The sequence below is a fragment of the Lycium barbarum genome, chromosome 12, assembly GCF_019175385.1.
Source record: "Lycium barbarum isolate Lr01 chromosome 12, ASM1917538v2, whole genome shotgun sequence".
Taxonomy (NCBI): Eukaryota; Viridiplantae; Streptophyta; class Magnoliopsida; order Solanales; family Solanaceae; genus Lycium; species Lycium barbarum.
In genome coordinates this window covers 77,168,961-77,189,435 of record NC_083348.1, presented here as the reverse complement: position 1 = coordinate 77,189,435, position 20,475 = coordinate 77,168,961, and the positions used below count along the sequence as shown (strand labels likewise).

The 20,475-nt window shown below is 34.8% G+C and overlaps 3 protein-coding genes across 4 annotated transcripts; 2 read left to right on the top strand and 1 right to left on the bottom strand.

Annotated features, from left to right (window-relative positions):
• The first annotated feature begins 87 nt into the window (after window positions 1–87).
• Window positions 88–2,210, top strand: LOC132621469 (uncharacterized). The gene has a single exon (XM_060335746.1). It carries the CDS (start codon window positions 876–878, stop codon window positions 1,992–1,994), a length of 1,119 nt encoding a protein of 372 aa, XP_060191729.1. The 5' UTR covers window positions 88–875; the 3' UTR covers window positions 1,995–2,210.
• Window positions 2,211–6,734: 4,524 nt separating this feature from the next.
• Window positions 6,735–15,283, top strand: LOC132621324 (small RNA 2'-O-methyltransferase-like). 2 transcript variants are annotated; one of them, XM_060335547.1, is made up of 10 exons: window positions 6,735–6,888; window positions 7,615–7,928; window positions 8,679–8,768; window positions 8,906–9,366; window positions 9,993–10,235; window positions 10,820–11,736; window positions 11,911–12,062; window positions 12,140–12,256; window positions 13,244–13,381; window positions 14,705–15,283. In XM_060335547.1, the coding sequence occupies exons 2-10, from the start codon at window positions 7,656–7,658 to the stop codon at window positions 15,134–15,136; spliced, it is 2,823 nt and encodes a 940-aa protein (XP_060191530.1). In that variant the 5' UTR covers window positions 6,735–6,888; window positions 7,615–7,655; the 3' UTR covers window positions 15,137–15,283. The 2 variants fall into 2 exon arrangements, with proteins under 2 accessions (XP_060191530.1, XP_060191531.1); XM_060335548.1 differs by lacking the exon at window positions 6,735–6,888 and adding an exon at window positions 7,112–7,257.
• A 91-nt stretch (window positions 15,284–15,374) lies between these two features.
• Window positions 15,375–20,088, bottom strand: LOC132624474 (protein NRT1/ PTR FAMILY 4.5-like). Its single transcript, XM_060339250.1, has 6 exons — window positions 19,953–20,088; window positions 18,960–19,047; window positions 18,314–18,531; window positions 16,981–17,406; window positions 16,375–16,505; window positions 15,375–16,293 (listed from the first exon to the last, which is right to left on the bottom strand). The coding sequence occupies exons 1-6, from the start codon at window positions 19,953–19,955 to the stop codon at window positions 15,375–15,377; spliced, it is 1,785 nt and encodes a 594-aa protein (XP_060195233.1). The 5' UTR covers window positions 19,956–20,088.
• Between the last annotated feature and the right edge of the window lie 387 nt (window positions 20,089–20,475).

Below are 20,475 nucleotides of genomic sequence, written 5' to 3'. Positions count from 1 at the left end.
GGCGTGTTATCATGCACGTAGGTTTCCTCTTGTAGTCTTGTATACTGGTACTGAGCTCTTCCCTTCCCATGATATTTGAAGACATAAACCAATCTTTTGGATTGGAACTTGAAAGAAAGGATTATTGATCGTCTTAAAAACAAAGTTTAATTGGACGAGTGTGACTATTTATAAGTGGGAGTGCTTTAATTTTAAATTTTCACATTCCAAATATAATGGAATTATTTGAGTGGAGTATCTTTTCTCATATTAGACTTGTGTATCATGAGGCCTAATGTTGCTTCTTACCTAACTTCTCACTCCTCTCCACAATCACAATCTTGCAATTGCGACATGAGAAAGAATACAAACAAAGACTATGAAAACAAAGTCATTTTATGGAGACTTAAAGTTGTTACCTGTAGGTACATTGAAAAGCAAGAAAAAAGAGAAAAAGGAAACGCACCATAGTAGGACCTTTGTCCACCTTTGTCCACCTCCAATCATAGTGCTTCCACTTTCTGCTTCACGACGCGTTCATCTAATGATATAGAGGTTACACATGCCTTATTGAAACATTTCTTTAGATTCCTTTAAATCCTCCCCTCCTTCTCTGCTTCTTCCCAACAACACCTATTCTTTATTTTTCAAATAGACACGCGTGACCAGACATACATCTTCATTCCCTATATATTATTGTCCAAGATAACGCCATGTCCCAACAGTCCAAAACTATAAATGTCTTGACCCTTGTAGTGTTCTTGCACCTTGTCTCAGCTCTTTTTGGATTTTGCTCTGGATTTTCCCTATTAAACTTCCTCAGATACTGAAAATTTTAGAAGTGAAAAAAGATTTTTGTTGAATTGAACTGTGTCTGAATTTGGATATTTTAGAGCATGTCTTTTCCATGGAAGAAGTTGAAGAAGTCAAGTATATCTCAATTGGTGAAGGACCATGTTCGTTCTCAAACTCCTCTTGTGGTGGAGACTGGTTTCCCCACTTCCCTTGTGGATCTTTTTGTCAAGAATCGTCAAAGGTTCATGAAAACTTCCAAGAAAAAGAGGCATCCTGCAGTGGTAGCTGAGCCCCCTTTGAGCTCTCTTTCTTCTAAGAGTTTGCCTTTGCCTTCTCCTCTGGCTCCCCCTTCGCCAGGCGGTTACACAATTAAGAGGTCTCAGTTAAAGGGTTGTCAGGAAGAAGGCGAAAGAATTGATCTTGATGAAGCTGTTGACAAAAATATGGTGTTAATAGCACTTCTGAAGATCTTTCTGGTGGTGCTTTTAGTTTTAGGAACAAAGAATCTTGCACTGGGAATAACCATGTCAGCTTTGTTGTTGTTTATCTTTGAATATTTGGGAGAACACGTCTATAGATTGCTCATGCCTTGTGCTCTAGTTGGAGCCAAAATGGTTGAGTTAGAAGAAGAAGATTGTGTTTTTAAGGCACCATTACAGCAAGATGAGTTAGGTTCCTGTGATTTTGCTAATCAAGTTCAAGAAATTCATATTAAGGAGAAAACTGATGAGTCCAGTAGTGGTAGCAAATTGAAATGTGAAGGAATGGACTCAGAGGGGGATCTAATGGAGAAAAAAAGGGAATTGAGAAGTGAACTGTCGGAATCCAAGAGAAAGAAATCTCACAAATCTGAGATGAAATCCAAGATGAAGAGATTTCTTGCAAAGTTCAGAAGGAAAGTAAATAAGGAATCAGAGAATGAGATGATACCAATAAGGGAAATTGATAATATCATTCAGGAGAATGATAAACTTGAAGGTTTCAATGATTGTCCGATGAGCTCTGAAAAAGTGCCTGAGGCAACCATTGTCAAAGTAGATAGTTTTGGCCGAAGAGAGCATAATATTTCATTTACTCTTCTTCTTTTGGTTGTTCTAGTTGGCCTTACTGGAGGCCGGACTTTTGCACTTGTGTTTACGCTAACATGGTGCATGATGTCGAAACAAGTTTTGCTCAAAATTGTAGTTAAAATTTTGCAACTTATTCCTAGCAAGATGTGAATTGTAGATCATTTAGATAGTTTAGTTTGCTTCTACTGAAGTGCTGCTTAAGCCTTGGTGGAAATGCTCAACATTTGGTTGACCACTTAGCTGGAGATTTGGTATTATGTCTCGTAAAGTTTTAGTTACAAAGATTGAATTTGTTATACAGAAATCATATGTTGCCTTGTCCTGCCAAATAACAAAGATTACGCCCTTAGGGTGGCTTGGTTAGAACCACTATATAAAGGTTTTCAATGAAATTTATAATGGTCCTAGACCACTCTTCTTAATTTCTTAAAGTTTCTGGTTGGATGTTCATAGTCTTTTGTATAGTTGGTAAGTCTGTTTCACAATTATTTCTCTATAGACTATACATATTCTATCGCTCTGATACGCTATAGCATTACTTTGATACTTTTGCTCCAAAATGGAACGCAATAGGGACACACTTAATGACTCTTGATGTCTTATAATCCTTTGTAAATGCAAAAATAGATCCTGTAGCATGCCTTGGGCACGATAATTTCCTCATTATTTTATCTCAACAACCCATTTTTTTAATTTTATTTCCGTCACTCATAGAAAAGACAAAGACAATTTAAAAACCAGACGTACAATTTTTCTTAATATTGATTTAATTCATAAGGAGACATTCATCGTTTTGTTCTCAAATTGCTTAAATTTGTGTTAAAATAAAGGAATATATGTATTTTAGAGAAAAAGAGATGCTAATTTTCATCCCGAAGGAGGTAAAAACGGGTTATTAAGGATGATTATACGTTGCTCAAGAATGCCAATTCAATTGAATTGTTTCATAAACCAGATTTTGTATATGCTTTTATTTTTTTAATCTATATATACTATAAAGCTAGGCATAGACAAGGTGATGTGACACCTCTCTATGACCATCATTCCTATTTATCTTTTTCTCAATTTTTTGGATTTTTTATACATAATCTACTAACTAAATGACTTAATAAAACCTCACCAAAAAAAAAAAAAAGACTAGAAACTGTTCGACATTCATTACTCCACTACAGAGCATGTATTCAGGAAAATTAATGATGAAATGCTCCAGTTTCAGTTTTTAAAACCTCTCATTTCCAATAGCTTTTCATTTTCAGCTACTAAATGAAGGCAATTAATTATGATCTTACAAACTATGTAAAAACACAGGTGAATATATCTTTTTCCTCCCATTTGTTTTGGCTTAGCATACTTTTTCTCGTAACCATGAAGTTCTTTGCTCAACTTAGCTACTTTGCCCATTTTTTCATCCTATGAAGAAGATAGCCTTGTGAGTGAGTCTACAATATGAGCTTATAATTGAATTGAACGCATCTTGACCAACATTCTCTTCTTTTAGATTTTAGTCTTTGGTCATTCACTGTGTCTATGGACTATTTTCTTCTACAATATTAATTTGTTTCTCTATTTTGGCCAAATGAATATCCTATATATGTCTCTTATTATTTGACACATTTTATTTAAAATGAGTCAATCTAATTACTTAATAAGCAAAATAAACTAAGAATCGGGCCCGTTTGGGCATGGAGAGTTTTCTCTTTTTTTCCAGAATATTATTTCGGAAAATTGTGTGAGCATAAAATTGTTACAATTTAATAGAATTCAACTTCAAGTTGAATTCCGAAATTTTTCGGAATTCCAAAAACTCCAAAAAGTTATTTTCACAAATTTCACACTAAATCACTAAAAACAATTAAAAAACAACTCCAATGTATATACATTCATGTCCAAACACAACTACAATTTTCAAACACCATTTTTAAATTGAAAACAGATACCACATTTTCCGAACTTTACAATTCTTATGTTCAAATGCCCACTTATTCTTATAGAATTCAGATCTTAGAAGTATTAAAAAAAAATTGTAAGATGAAGTTAAGCATGTGTATATATGAGTGTGGTATTTCAAATGTATAAATTCAGTTGCTTTTAACTGAAATTTAGTAAATATTGTTAAATATTTTATTCATAATTTTGTATCACTCTTATATTTTTATTTTGTAAATTTTTTATTTCACACAGTAAGAGTGTCATACTGAAGGTCTCATAAAAGAGTTAAATGTGTCAATAATCGTACGTCACTCAATCTCTCTCTCTTTTTTTTTTTTTTTTTTGTGAAGCAAGAAGTATAATTTGCTATTCCTTTTTATACCAAAACAGTGAAAGAATAGATTAGGTCCTCCAAATTTTCTCGCTTATCTCACTCCAAATCGAAATTGCTTGGGAGGAATATATCAGTAGGTTAAAAACAATAAGGTATTGCTCTGCCATAAAATTCTTTTTTGGGAACATATATAAAAGCCATTAGCTATTACAAATAAAATTAATGATAAGAATAAGTATAAATTATTTAAAATTATTTATAAAAATTAATATATGCTATATATATAACTATAAACATGAGTATGTAATTTATCGATTTGGTTCGATTTTTTCCTTCGAGTTTTCTTAATAATTAATAAAATAAAAATAAATCAAATATGTCAATTATTTAAAGATTTTAAACCAAATCAAACTAAAAGAATATCGTTTTTCACCCAACCGTGAACACCTGTCATTTATACTTCAAATTACTGTGGTTTATATTATTCTTATCTTAAGAGGAGTAACGTGACACCTTTCTTAGACGGCCAATTAATTTATTATCTCTTTGTTTTTGCTTTCTCTGCCCTCATCATTTTTTTTTCCTTCAAATTTTTGTCTTTTATTTCCTGCATTTCTTAATTCGCTTTTTTCCTATTGCATGGCCTTCATATGGAATCCGGAAAGGCTAAATAAATAGACTTAATTAATCTTAATGTTGTGTGGATTGTTTTGCTATTGCTAATCATTTCTTTCTATTCTCTAATTTAATTAACTAGACTAGATAAGTGATAGTACAAATGCCTGTCTTTTCATATCTTTTGTAAGTAATTATTTGCAAGTCTACGAACACTTTTTACATTATTGAAAAAAAAAGATCTAAAATAAGGCATGCGATTCTTCTATTTGAATTTGTTTTTTTTTGTTTTATTTTGTGTATGTTTGTGTTTAATATATATAAGGGATAAATTATGGCAATGATGAATTAATAAGGGAATTTTTAGATTAATAAGGGATTAATTGTATGAATTATTTTCCAATTTCCTTCCAATTTTTAGGTGTTACACACACACACACATATTTACTTCTGTGCATTTGGATAAGTTTTAGATTAATAAGGGATTAATTATATGAATTATTGGCCATTTCCTTCCAATTTTTAGGTGTTATGGTCCTGTCACTTAATTTACATTTTCACTATTTTTTTTTTTAAAAAAAGTTTTTACATGAATTTATTTATTTTTTCTTAATATTTGAAGAATATTATTTCGTAAATTTAATGAGATTTTTTAGGACTGCGCGAAGCGCGGACATATTCCCTAGTTACATATAGGGAAGGAAGGGAAGAGGGGAAGGAAATGTTAGGGGTCATTTGGTAGTTGATTTGGAGGTAAATCCTGTCTAAGTAATACTATGTTTGGTTAGCTAGTAAATGAGTTGGAGCATAAATTAATACAGTGTTTGGTTTGCAATTTAGAAACCCGCATAACTAATACATGTATAAGTTACGAGGGAATCTATTTATTATTTTATGCAGAATAAAAGGTGAAATAATTATTACATGAATAACTAAATCCTGCGTAAATTAATGTATAGATTCTCTCATAACTAATCCATGTACCTGCATAAGACTAACCAGTTACCAAACGACAGTATTGATGGAGTTTGAAACCCTCTACCTCAATTGTAGAAGACCTCTCAACCCTAGAATTTCAAATATGCTTGGAAAAGTTGGTACGTTAATTATTTTTTTATCGGTGTCTGAAGTTCATATTGGAGCTCCTACTAATTTAAATTTACACCGACTCGTAAGACACATTAAAGATGGAATCATTTGCTACTATATATTTTCTATATGTAGAGCTCAAACTCAAAATATCTAGTTAAAGATTAAACGAACTTATCCATCTCAATCCTCGTAACCTTATTATTAGTATTTAATTTTAATGAGACAAGTTTTAAGATTCTTAGCATTAAATTTACTGTCTTATGCGTTCAAATTTTATCTTCTATGATACTTTAACAAGTTTTTATGTATATAATAATCCGTATAATATAAGATTATATGGATTCAAATGAACCTTTATCCAAGAGGCTACATTCGTCCCGCCATATTTGATACACAAGTTTCTACAAGGGTAAATATTTATTCATACCTGATGTTTACGTCTACCTATTGACCTAAAAAATAAAAGAAGTATATATATTAATTAATTATGACTAAGGTGATATAAATTATATATGAAAGATAAATATCTTGCGTTCATTAATTGGATGTAAATAACTAATATGGATAAAATTTTACCTCCCGCAACTACAAATGCACGAGCAGTAAGGGTGACTAAGTTGGTTCAGCGAGTGATTTTCCACATGAGAAATTTGAAATTAATTTTCTCTCGCCAACAACCTTCTCAGTATGAGCTCGTTGCACGAGACTTACCTAATATGATTTTACTTCTCCCGCGTGATTTTCAGACTTAAAAAAACTACAAGGCACGAATTACCTGCAAGTGTTTGTTTGGGGAATAAAAAGATTTCTAATTTAATTTATGTTTGATACACACACACACAATCCATGAGTCCATCCCATAAACCCAAAACCCCATATAACCTTTTATTACAACCTTTTCAAGTTTCCAAAACCCCTTAACCTTCCTTCCCCACAACAATCTTTACTCTATTCGTACCCCTCTACCTACCCCCCCCCCCCCCGGCCTCCAAAACCCACCCCACCCCACCACTCAAAATTCACAATATATACATGTACACAATCACATCTGTATATCGCAATTGACAGTAACAGGTACTATTCTTCTTCAACCTTTCTTGATTCTCTGTTATTATTTGCTTATCTTGTAAAGTAAGTCTTGTGGCCTTTTTCTTTTTGAAGGGTATCTTTTAAAGGTAACATTCAACCCATAAGCATACTTTTTTGTTTGTTGGTTCTTTTTGCTGATTCTTGAACTCTTGTCATCTAAGTGAGTACCCAGAAACTATTTTTTTTTTATTGGAGTGAAAGAATGAGTCTTTAATGTGTTAAACATGTAATCAGCACTTTAGAACCAGAGTTTTGGTTGATCATATAACATTCCCGTTATAAATGAAGTATCTTTTGTACTGTCTGTTTGTATTCTATGGTTTTTGCTTGGTGTAGAATGGGACATGTTTATGAGTAAGTCTTTCTCTAATTTCTTCAAAGTAGGGACAGATTCTATTTTTTTTTTCCTGATAATGTTGTGTATGGTGAAATAAATTAAAAAACAAAATCAATTTTTGGACTATGAACATGATGCAGTCGAAAAGTGTAAACATGTAATGACTTCTCTAAAATCTGATTAGCTGTTGAAAGTTTTAACACGTGGATGGAAATTGCTTAGTTTTGCTGCTGATGGGTTGTTGGCAAAGAAATGAGTACTCAAATCAAAATTAGGGGATTGTTTGTATTTACTATTGTACTGTATTCTTGGTCTTAATAAGCTTTATATTTGACCATGATGGAAATTAGTACTGAAGTACCTTCTCAATATAGGTGTTGAATTGTTCTAAGTATTCAAGTCTCCTCGCAAAGCTATGGAAACTGGAAAAGGCCCAGCGAGTGGTCCAAAGAAAACACCTTTAACGCCTAAGGCTATCATATACCAGAGATTTGGTACTGAAGCTTGCTATAAGGTCGAGGAAGTTCAAGAGGTTGTACAAAATGGATGTCCTGGTTTAGCAATTCCTCAGAAAGGTCCTTGCCACTATCGCTGTTCTCTGCAACTTCCAGAGTTTTCGGTAGTCTCTGAAACCTTCAAGAGAAAGAAGGATGCTGAGCAATCTGCTGCTGAGAAGGCTATACAAAAGGTTTCGTCTTTGCCTCTGTCTTGAGCCTATTTAAATATTTGAAGGAGAGGAGTGAGGCTTTGCCGTAAGAGGTGTGTTTTGGCGTTGTGATGCCATGGGTAGTCGGAGAGTACTGCACATTCTGGTGCATTATCTGACATTTAAGGTGTCCCATATTTAATATGTTCTTTAAGTTACTTCTTGGAGTCCTTTTTTTGTCGACAGTGGTGATGTTGAAGCTGAGTGACACTCTTCTTATTACCTTTTGCATTCCATGGAATTAATTCTTGCAGTATCAAATAGCTTTAAATGCTGTACTTTTTAATAACTGCCACAAGGGCCTTACTGTTTGGGGCCCTAGAATAATGTAGTACAAAAGAAAAACTAAGACTCAGGTAAATTGGGTCTCAACTCAAGGAAACAACTTTTTACTTTCTCTTTTTGCTGTAGAATCCAACTCTTTATCATAATTTATTCATTTCACTTAGATTTTGTCTAAGCTAAGCATGCTCTTAGCCTCTTACAATGAGTGCTGCAAATGAAGTGGACAGTTGATGATTTTTCCTCTCTCAGCTTGTTGCATAATTATTCAAATGTCTATGAGAAGTTCATCATCAGCTCATGCTTGTTGTTTATCTGCATGCTCTTGTGATCAGTTTTAACATACGGAGTGGACAAGTTCTGATTCTTGTCTCAGCTTGGAGCTTAGATTTTCAAATGTCAATGACAGGCTAATGCATTGACCACTCATGGTTTGTTGTTTATCTGCAGCTAGGAATCCAGCCTAAGGAAGATAACCTCACTGTGGAGCAAGCATGGAATGAACTGACTGCTCGACTATCATATTTATTTTCAATTGAGGTATGTAACCCTATTGTTCTAAAATATGGTAATGCAATTACTTTTTGGAGTCATGAATACAACTTTTCTGCAGCTAATGAACTACTGACTTATGTTACTTATGGTTCACTTTTTTCATTTCCGGTTGTTGATGAAAGTTCCTGTCTGCAATTCATCCGCATCCGCTTAGCGGCCACTTCAGAGCAGCGTTGGCGACAGAAGGCCACCTCAATGGGTTTATTCCTGTTGCAGCTATTGCCACATTTGATGCAAAGACTAATAGCTTATGTAAACATATAAATTCTGAAGTGGAATCAAATCACTTGTTGGTGATGTCACTTATTATTGAAGCTGCAAAGAGATTAGCAGATACTCTCTTTTTCTCTGAAGAGAAGCTTTCATTGAAGAGGCTAACTCCACACCCTCCTGAGATTATACAGTCTTTACTAAATGAATCTAATTTACCAGAGAGCATTTCAATTGAAGCAGTACGTATTCCATCGTCAACAAAGCAGACCGTGGAATCTTTGATGCTTAATGCCTCTTTTGGCAATTATTACTTGGATGCTATTGCGAAGGAACTAGGGGTTGAGGATGCTTCTAAGATTATGATTTCTAGGTGAGAAAGAGTATACACAGAGCATTGGACTAGTACTTGTTTTTGGCTGGTAGAATTGTAATACAGTCTGCTTGATTTATAGCAATCAGAAGTCGATTTTAATGCAACATGGTAAGAAGTATATGAAGGAGCTTCTATCCAGTAGCCAGTGCAGCCTTTGTGCTGCAAGTTCAACCAAACCCAGTATTTTCAACAAAGTTTAAATATACATGTGCAAAATCATTTAATACTTCAACAAATACTAAATCTGAACACATAATTTCAAAAGTACAATCAATTCAGTCTAAAAATCGTGAAGGTTGAACCCATCAAATTTAAATCCTGGATTGGCTTATGCTTCTACCTAGCGTTCTGTAATAGATTGTATGCTTCCTTCTTCCATGCTGCTATGGTATATATAGATGCATCTTGGGGTTTATGTAGTTAAGCAAGACAAAATAATCTAGTATGACCAAATCTGAGAACATCTGTATGTGATTGGAATTTTGGTGATGGTTGGTTCAAATTGAACTGTAAGGTAGTTTTGCGGTTTATATAAGAGAAAGCTGGATTAAATATATAATTATTTCCATTTTACTCGAGCATTTCCTTAATCTTTCATGGCGATCACTTGTTTTCTGTTACAGGACTATTGGTAAAGCTTCCTCAGAAACGAGGTTGTACTTCTGTGCTCCAGAGTCCATAACGATTGGCCCATCATCGGAGTTATATATGAAACAAGCTAGTTCATTTAAAGTGTATTCCAATGCCGTCGCGACCTACCTATCTGGTCAAGAAATCTGTGGTGATGCAATTTTGGCATCTGTAGGATACACATGGAAATCTACTGATCTTTTTTATGAAGATTTATCTTTGTGTGCATATTACAGGTATGTCCCTATCATTTCTTTAAGTCAGCAAACTCTGCCTGAATCAATACTGAGTCTGGCTTAATCTAAATTGGATTGTCATATAGGATATGTCAGAATTGTGATAGCTGTTGTAATAAGTTTTTCCCCTTAGAACTGGGTGTGGTGGGCTAAAAAAATGGACACGGTGAATTTGCATGATGAGTTTAGGGTTTGCGACACACACCTGACGTCACAATGTTGTCCTTCAGGAATTCATTTTCTTGTTTTTTTCGGACTTCTTTATCATGCTTTCTATAGTATTTTTCCATGACTTTTTATACTGCTTTAAATGCTTGTCCTTATGCCGAGGGTCTACCGAAAATAGCCTCTCTACCTCCCAAGGTAGGGGTAAGGTCTGCGTGCACTCTACCCTCCCAGACCCCACTTTGTGAGATTTCATTGGGTATGTTGTTGTTGTCTTGTTTTGTTTTTGCCTTTTGGTATCCTTATTTAACCGTGATGCTCAGTTGCTATTGTCGATTTTGCATAATTATTTCTTTACCTTTTCTTTTTCACGCATAATAGCCGGTTTCATTTTCTTTTTCTCTCCTCTTCCTCTCAAGAATACTTGCCAACAAGATACCTAGAGGAATTTACAAGTTGTCGAGAGAAGCGATGCTTGCCGCAGAACTGCCCACAGCATTCACAACAAGGAGCAATTGGAGGGGTTCTTTTCCAAGAGATATTCTCTGTACATTTTGCCGCCATCATCGATTATCTGAACCTGTCTTTTCAAGCGATTCCATTGAACCTCTGCCAGATTTACCTGGACGTAAAAGATTGAGGGATGCAGCATCAGGTGGAAACGAAACTAATGAAGGGGGTCTTGCTGCTACTGCTGTAGCACAAGAAGGGTGTACTCTAGTTTACAGATGTACAGTGAAGATATACTCCAAGTGCCAGGACTTGATTCTGCTGTGTTCACCAAAGGAATCTTATAAGAAACAGAATGATGCAATTAATAATGCTGCTTTAAAAGTTCTCTTATGGTTGGATAGATTTCTCGATAAAGTTGATATGTCTGTGGAAGAGATGACATCATCTGCAAAGGGATTTGATATTCTTATTTATCCTCAACAGTTTGTTACGGAGTTCTCATTATGTCAAATTTTGCCCAAATATCGGTGGAGCAGTGCAAAAGTAGCAGGCAGCTTTTTGTGTCCTAGCTATTCTAATGTACAGAATAGCAATCTTGAAGATGAAGTATCATCTGGAATGACTCCGTCTAGTGGTTCTTTGGTGTGTGTGACTTACAACATATATTTAGCCACGGAAAAGGAATGCATTAAGGAACATCTTGAAGGGTCCGAAGAGTTTGAGTTTGAGATTGGCAGTGGAGCTGTATCACCTGTTCTTGAAGCAGTTGTAACACAGATGTCTGTTGATCAGTCTGCATGTTTTACTATGGAATTGCCTTCCAAAGAGATTGTTCTGGCAGTGGCTCATGATTCTGCAAATATCCTTTCATTATTGTCTTCAGGTAAGTTAGGCATTTGTTTCCTTTTATTCTGATTGGTTTTTGCTCTATTTATATTGGTTTCTGATATAGAACTTGCTTTTTGCTGAACATCTATCGTGTCCAAACCATATTAGAATTTCTGTTGTATTCCAATAATCTAAAGTTCCCTCTCCTCTCTGGATTTTCTGGAGGCAGGTACTTGCTTAATGAAGTGTGAAGTCACTTTGTTGCGGGTGACAGTACCCCTGGAGGATAGAATGGAACAAGCCTTATTCTCTCCCCCATTATCAAAACAACGCGTTGAATATGCATTGCAGCACATTAGAGAATCTAGTGCTTCCTCTCTGGTATAGGCCTTTTCAAATGACTTTACTGTTCTTTAGACGATAGAAATTACTTGATTCTGATAATTAGTCCACTGCAGGTTGATTTTGGATGTGGTTCTGGAAGTCTGCTGGAGTCTTTATTAGCTTATCAGACCTCTCTTGATAAAATAGTAGGCGTTGATATTTCACAGAGAGCTCTTGCTCGTGCTGCAAAGGTCTGATGCATTCATAGCCCTTTAACACCGCTTTTTAACTTTTCACAATCTCTTTCATTAATTGTCCTATAACTTACTCTTTTTTTTGCTGCATTTCTTTGTCTTGGTAACACAATAAGAGCTTGTGCATTTCCCAACTTAACCATGTACGTTGAAAACTGAACTGTGATTCGAGGAAGTGAAAAAATCAGGATCTGCAATGGTCATCTTCTGCCAATCCATTATTTAGATATTATCCCATGTCATGAACTAGATCAGTTTAGCCTATGATTTCAGTGCAACATTGTCCCATCTGATGTTGTTAAATGACATTATTTTTGGATTGCCAAAGCTAGAGAAATGTTTCCTAGGCCAAAATGTCAAGGTCCTTTTACCCACCATAAGTATCTATTCGACATATACACACACAGAGACATGTATCTATTTCCTTGTTATACCTATGTTCATGATATAGATTTTCTATTTCCATATTCTAGAGTTGGAAACTCCAAAGTTGATATGTTCAGTCTATGGTGGTATATGATTTTTGAGTCTGGGAATATGGTATCATGCAGTAATGAAATAACATTAAAGTGAAAAAGAGACCTTTTTTTCTCCTTTTACTTTTTGGATGGCAAGCAACTTCAAAGCTTCATACAACATCATTGGCTGTTTTTTAGCCTATCAGAACTGGTAAACTAACGTGGTAAAAAATGTTAACTCAAGATGCTAAGAAATTTATAATTAGCTTCATGAATCTTGCAAAGATCTTTAAAACTGTTCCAATTAACTTTTTTTTTTTTTGGTTGCACTGACAGAGCATAGTTCTAAACCTTTAATGTCTACCACGTGCAGAATGTATGTGATATAGATAGCTTTTTAGATTTCCTCAGTTATCTCTCAAATTGGGGGGAACTGAGTTTTTGTAAGGTTCCTGGATATGGATACTGATAGTCAGAACATCAATTTTTATTTACGCATTCACCTAAGATTCTTCATAATTTCCAGATACTTCATTCAAAACTCAATGGAAATACCGAAGCTGAACAACCGACCAACAGAATCAAGTCTGCAATACTATACAAGGGTTCAATTTTGACTTGCGATTCTCGGTTATGTGGATATGACATTGCAACCTGCTTGGAGGTAATTGGTTTCTCTTCCAATGATTCTTACACAAATTTTAGGATTTTACCCCTTTTTTAAAAAAATATAAAAAAAATTAAGCTTTAGGACACTTTGAGTTTTGTGAAGTATTTGTGTAAACATGCTGATGTACCTTATAACCATTCCCAAAATAAGGTCTGTGGCTGTTTATATGTACACAGTCTTTTTCATTGAAGTAGCTGAGTGGATCGGTGGACTCAGTGATGTGATCTGTCAACTTGATTGCAGTAGCTGTTTTAGTGCTTTAGATATTGTGTATTAGTTTTTTGAGGCCGGAAGGTAGATATTCTGGAGCAATAAACAAGATGTGATCAGAAGTGTTTATTCAGAGAAAGTTATCGAACCTAGTCATTATATGAGTTAGAGACTGGTGTAAGTGGCATCTTCGAAATTTCTATGTATTTGATTAGAAACAGACTTCAGACTGATTTTTGTGCTTCCTTGACATACGGAACTGAGATAGACACCAGAAGAGTATAGAGACAGTACTCATTACGAGAGAGAGCGGCAAGTATTAAGTTTAGAAACTGGGTTTTCATCATGGGTTGCTAGATCAGTGCTGGTAGATTTCTTCAATATTTCTAACCTTTTGTGATGAACTATATTGGAGTGGGTGTTCTTATGTTTATGAGTGGTTAAGTGTAGTCCATTTTAGCTTCACTGGAAATAATGATATGCTAATTATATTTTCAAGTGGTTGTTAGGGTCTATCCACTTGACGCATAATCTCTAAGTTTGCAGTTAGCCTTGCTAGGGTGGCGAGTGATACATCAATGATGCTTCCGCCATTCTTCTGACACTTATTGGCTCAATTAAGTATGAACTACTCGGCGCATTCTGCTCCATGTTATTACTTATTTCTCTTTATTTTTCGATATATTGACCAATCACCTCATGGTAAATAGACTTGGATATTATTTCTTGCTTTCAGCTTTCATGGAGTGGCTAATATTTTTATGGGCTTATATGGTTTACACAAGATTGTTTATTTTTTGTGAGTCCAATATCTAACATGTCTCTCTTTTCTTAATGGCGCTTATCTATGTTAGTTATGTGTATGATAGATAAGCTATTGAACAGAGGTTTCCACTTTAAGTAGTCTTTCCTTTCTATCGTGGTATATACTTCTACAGTGTTTTTATGATCTTAAGTTGAGACATTTCGTCAACTTAGTTGGTTATAAATGAAAGCTTGCTTTTCTGCAGTATATATTTTTGGTTCTGTCTTTTCTTTCTTCCATTGACTCTGTAAAGCATTAACTCATTTTTGACTGTGAAAGCTGGGTATTTTGATCAACTATAGGTGATTGAACACATGGAGGAACATGATGCATGTTCATTTGGGGATATTGTGCTCAGTTCATTTTGTCCACAGCTTCTTATAGTCTCCACTCCCAATTATGAATACAATGTGATTCTCCAGAAATCTACTCCCCAGTACCAGGAAGAGGACTCAGAAGAGAAGAGCCAGCAGCAATCTTGCAAATTCCGCAATCACGATCACAAGTTCGAGTGGACTAGACGGCAATTCTGCCAATGGGCATCTGAGCTAGCTTTAAGGCATAATTATGATGTTGAGTTCAGCGGCGTTGGAGGAGAGCTTAACAAAGAACCAGGATTTGCATCCCAAATTGCTGTTTTTAGAAGAAGAGATAGCAGTCCCGTGAATGCAGATTTTACTGAACACTATGATGTTATTTGGGAATGGAGTAGTAGCAATAATTCAAGATCTTAACTGTAGATGCTTTCTAACAAACTCATTTTTGCTGCATTTTGGTTAGTGATGGGGATTCCAGAAGCTATAGAAATCTGCTCCTCCATTAATAGAAAAGATTTGCTTCACCATTTCTTCTGCTTATACTAAGTGCCGACTGTTCCCTTACCTAAATGCGCTCGAAATATCTACTTGCTAAGTGCAAAATGATACTAATTGTTTAAAAAAATACAGCCTTTAACTCATGACTTGTAAGTTTTTATGCTTGAACTTTAGTTTTTTCGGTTTTCTGTTCACCTTCACTTGTAGAGATGGCCTGTTGCGAGGTCATACTCATGGTTACAGACAGAACTGGATGGAGAAGTTTTTGTTCATCGATAGGACCGTCCTTTTTGTACTTGTACCAATTGGCCCAGAAGACATAGTTCCCAAAGTTGAGCAAGCTGAGGATTGCTAGGAACCAGTAGAAAAGCTCAATATGGTTCTTGTTCATGTCTCTCCCTTGAACCCATCCTTGCTTGTTTGAAGTGAGCTTTGAAGTGATTGAGTTGATGAGCTCAACAAAAGCAGAGCTCAAGTAGTATCCAATGGAGAGCGACAGAAACGAGAAAGAAGTTGATAAAGATCTCATCCCAGCTGGAGCCTCGCTGTAGAAGAATTCCATTAGCCCAACAAGCGTGAACATGTCTGCTATCCCAAAGATTGCATAATGAAAGGAGAGCCAGAAGACGCTCGTGCGATGATTATGGTGGTTGAACTCATTCTTCCTCTTCACTTCCACGGCTCCTGCAATGGCCATGGAGATTGCTGAGAGGACGAGCCCTACACCGACCCTCTGGAGGTGCGTTATCCCAGTGGGATGGCCAGTGAACATCCTCATTACAGGAACAAAGAGGAATTCGTAGATGGGAATGAGGACGGACATGAATACTAGAGGAATGACCGGAATTGAAGCTGCAGGTACGTCAAACTTACCAAGGCTAGGGTCCATTAGAGTACCTTGTTGCACTGAGATTGTCTGTAGCTGTGCCAAACATGTGTTCATGATGATAGTGCTTAGAAGGATTGGCATCATCCTGGTAAGGATTTTCACTTCTTCCACTTGAGTGACAGTACAAAGCCTCCATTTTCCTTGCTTATCAGTGCCCTCCATTTGAACCGCGGCTTTGTCTAGTACTCTGTTCATGATTAACATGACAACGTAAGATCAACGTGAACATGAAATACTTGTGTTCGTGCATATAACATGAAAAGCTTGCCTGAATTGGTGGGTATGAGGGAGGCGGTGTCCTTGTATAAGAGAAACAGAGTTTGGGTCACGTATCTCATATAGTTGACGCTTATCAGTTGGTAGTTGCACAGACCAATTTCGAGCTGCTGCTATCAAAACCTGCAACAAATGCACAGCTTAAACCGTATTCTTTTCATTGAAGAAAAAAGATGATTGATTCTGACTTACAGCATGTTTGGCCAAGCTTCCAAAATTTCTTTATTTGGAAAAGTGTTTTTTGTTATGAGTGTTCTTTTGAAAAATATTTTTGGAGTAGCAGCAATTTGTGCATGGCTAAGATTCTAATCGTACTTCTGGAAAAAGTTAGTACTTTTTTCAGTTTCTGAAAAATAGCTTCTTCTATTACTTATGGCTAAACACTTCACAACTCTTTTAAATAAACACTTTTGAATTCGTAGAAACTTGATCAGATAGACAATTTAATATCACGAAAACGAATTGAAACGTTTGGTCAATTTGAAGGAACTACTTTTATGTCCATGAAAACGTCATGGAATGTTTAAACAATCACACGTCCCAAAAACCAATCTTTTTTTCTTCAACTCCGCTCGCTAGTAAAACTACATTTGCTCACCTGTAAAACACTAAGCAAGGGACTTTCACCAGGAACTCTCACTCTATAAAAGGGCTTTCCCATGGAAACAAAACAGAGGCCAGCAAAACAGCAAACCATAGAGATAATGAACCCTTTATCCCAGCCAACATTTGTACTGACCCAAACCACAACAGTAACTCCAACAGATGCTCCCATAGTTATGCTTAACAAGAACCAGTTGAAGAAGCTGGATATGTTCTTGCTGCTCTCTTTCGGATCGTTTTCGTCGAATTGATCAGCACCCAATGCCGGAATACAGCCCCTAATTCCACCTGCTCCCAATGCCGTTAAGTAAACTGAAGTGTATAGTAACAATGCCTTTCCACCATGCACGCACGTTGATTCTCCACAAGGTTGTGGTTGAAGTTTTGTGGAGTGGGATTGGATTATCAATAGTAAATACCCCTGTGAAATAATTATAAGGCAATTGTATAATTAATAATAATGTTTCGCTAATCTTTATGGTGATCCAAAAAATACAATGAAACTATTGAATTTAGTGATCAATTAGAAAACACTCTAAAAGTGTTTGACTGGACACATAATTTATGAAATGAAAAAGAGTATCAGACGTCTTTTTGTTTTCTCCATTCTTATAAAAGATATATCAAGTAGGTCCTAATAAGTCATGCCATTAAGGTAAAATGAAAATAATAAGATTAAATAGTTTTCAAAAAGAAAGACATATGTATCATTCATTTCAAAACAGAATAAAAAAGGAAAATGTGTTTCTAAAATAGTACAACCGCAATAACTGGTTATGGCCATTGAGGACAGTTCTACACATGAAGAAAAAACTCTGTTTAAACCTACACTAGCTGATTCTTGGTATCCATAAGTTCTGCTACGGTATAATTTGAATGTGAACTCCAGGGTTTATGTTACAAAAATCGGTTATCCTCGTATACAGGTCAATTGGCATAAATAATCTTCTCGAGTATCCAATAATCTGAAAAAGAAAAAAAAAAACTAGTAATATATCTAATTCATGTGTTCCAAACCTTCTATTTGTTTGGTCTCAATTAGGATACAATTTCTTTCTTTTTAAAATAACATTGACATAATTAGAAATTGTGGTCAAAGAAAAAATTATCGACCGTACAAAGAGTTAAGTTTTACTACTCTCTGGGCATTACATCATCATAGATTCGAGCAAAGGAAAATTGTTCCGTTGTTCTTCACTAGCTAAAATCCTTATGCACCTAACATGTATTGGATCACACCATTTTGTGACTGATATTCTAATAATACTGCAACTCAAAAACCGTAGTGAGCATAAATACTCATGAAATGAACATAGGGGGAAATTTACCAATAATTGTATAATGCCAAAGAGTAAGGTAGTGTTGAGACGAGTCATGTAGGCATCTGAAATGAAGCCTCCTATAATTGTGACCAAGAAAGCAGTACCCAAGAAGTTTGTTGTATTAGTTGCTGCACCAGCTAGGTCAAAATGCATCACTGATGCAAAATATACAACTAAACTCATCATATTTGCCACAAATCCTATGTTATCCAGGAACATTATTCCTGCAAATTTCCAACAAATAAAAAATCAAAAGAAAGAATGGTTAATCAAGTGTGTTTAGTACAACAGAAATTATTTTTCATGGAAGTACTTTTTTTTTTTGTCTGAAATACTTGTATTTTCTAGTGTTTGGTTGGTGAATGAAAAATATTTTTCGAAAGAAAATATTATTAGGGATCAATAGAAATATTAGCAAATCAAATAGTGTTGAAAATTTTAACTACTGAAAATTGAAAATAATGTCAAATGCTGGTTGGGCAAGCTAAGTGATCATATTAAACTAAGATACGTTTCATATGACAAGAAAGGAAAAGAGAGATGTACAGGTTCTCTACAAATTTTCCATGATTTCCAGGAAAACGTAGTAATAAAAAGTACTAAGACAACTAAAAACAAAGATAAAAATGGTGCATCCAATTTTTTCTGGTACCAAATATGAATAAAGTGGCTGTAAAGCCTCCTTGTCGAGGATTCTTCATGGATAAATAAGCAGTCTCTTTTACACTTCCACCCAATCCCTGCAAAAACCACATAATATAAGGGAAGATCATTTAAATATATAACTCCTCCTTGTTTTCAGAAAAGATTGATAAACTTTATTTTGCTCTCCTGTTGTCCCAAAAAGAAAAAGGAAACGACTTATTTAGTGCAATTAATTGACATCAGCTTGATCAACTTCTGAATCGTTTTTTTAACACAGTCGATCTTTAAATAATAAACATGAATGCTTATGTTAATGAGTAGTACTAAATTTTTCTTTGAGAAAAGTAGGTGTTTAAATGAGTCCTGCTTGATATTGTGGTGTTTGATCAGCATCTTTAATTCCCACCCTAACTTACAAATACCCCAAAGGTAAAGAAGAAAATGAGTACTAATATATAAACAACCCTTAAACTAATTTGACCGAGTTTCAACTATATATCTAAATTTTACAGGCGACATGTGATCCCTATATACTTGTTTGAAGTGTGTAGATAAAATTAAATTCGGCCAAAGTTCAAGGTGATTTTATGTAGTATTATATATCTTGTAAAAAAAAAAAAAGATCTTTTGTAAAATTTGCCACCCTAAAAATGTACAACACAGAAACACGCACACACTATACGCTGCTCCAAGAGTGCGGACTAATGATGTAAAATTTCTCTCTTTTAGTTTAAATTAACCTACAACAACAGGTAGCTCTTCATATCAAGCTTGATATGATAAATAAAAAAACAAATTAAAAATAAATTTTTATACTTGGTTAAATTACAGTAAGTATATAACTTAAAACTCAAAAGAGTATCAACTCACTCATTTGATTGCAGGATTCCAATTTGAACGTGAAGAGTGAGAAAGTACAGATGAACACTATGTTAAATTAAATGGAGTATGTCCTGTATATGTGTTGCACTGAAATTAAAGAACACGTAACAAGACTTACCATTGTGAAAACTCAGCACTCAGTCCGTCAATCAACAGAAGACGCAAGACGTACTAATATGGTGTAGTTTAGAGAGATCAAATGTCTATTATATAGAAGGAATGAAAGACATTAACTCCGTTCGTCTCAAAATAAGTGTCATTTTCTCTTTAAAAGAGTAAATTTGACTAATGTTCGAAATTAAATTGGATTTGATCAACTAAATATTTTAGATTTAAATTTTCAATATTCAAAAGCTATACTAAAAGTGATATAAATTGCAATTTTATCATCTCAATACGATGAAAAAACATATTTTAAAATATTGGTCAAAATTCATATAATTTTGAACTTCGAAAAGCAAAGACAGATAATTTGGGACAGAATAAGTAGCTAATAGACTAAAAACGAATCATATCGGATCTTCTGCCGTTTTCAGCTTTGCAACAAAGAAGAAGGGACAATTACAAATCTGTAATTACAAAAGTTACAAACCGGCCTTTGCACAGTACTTATACAGTTTAAGAATTTCAACAAGATAATT

Coding starts and splice junctions, on each gene's coding strand:
- LOC132621324 (XM_060335547.1), top strand. CDS start 7,656: ATGGAAACTGGAAAAGGCCCAGCGAGTGGTCCAAAGAAAACACCTTTA. Junction 9,367..9,992: donor TCTAAGATTATGATTTCTAG/GTGAGAAAGAGT, acceptor TTTCTGTTACAG/GACTATTGGTAAAGCTTCCT. Junction 10,236..10,819: donor TCTTTGTGTGCATATTACAG/GTATGTCCCTAT, acceptor CTTCCTCTCAAG/AATACTTGCCAACAAGATAC.
- LOC132621469 (XM_060335746.1), top strand. CDS start 876: ATGTCTTTTCCATGGAAGAAGTTGAAGAAGTCAAGTATATCTCAATTG.
- LOC132624474 (XM_060339250.1), bottom strand. Junction 17,407..18,313: donor TTGGCATTATACAATTATTG/GTAAATTTCCCC, acceptor ATTATTTCACAG/GGGTATTTACTATTGATAAT. Junction 16,294..16,374: donor CCTCATACCCACCAATTCAG/GCAAGCTTTTCA, acceptor AATCATGAACAG/AGTACTAGACAAAGCCGCGG.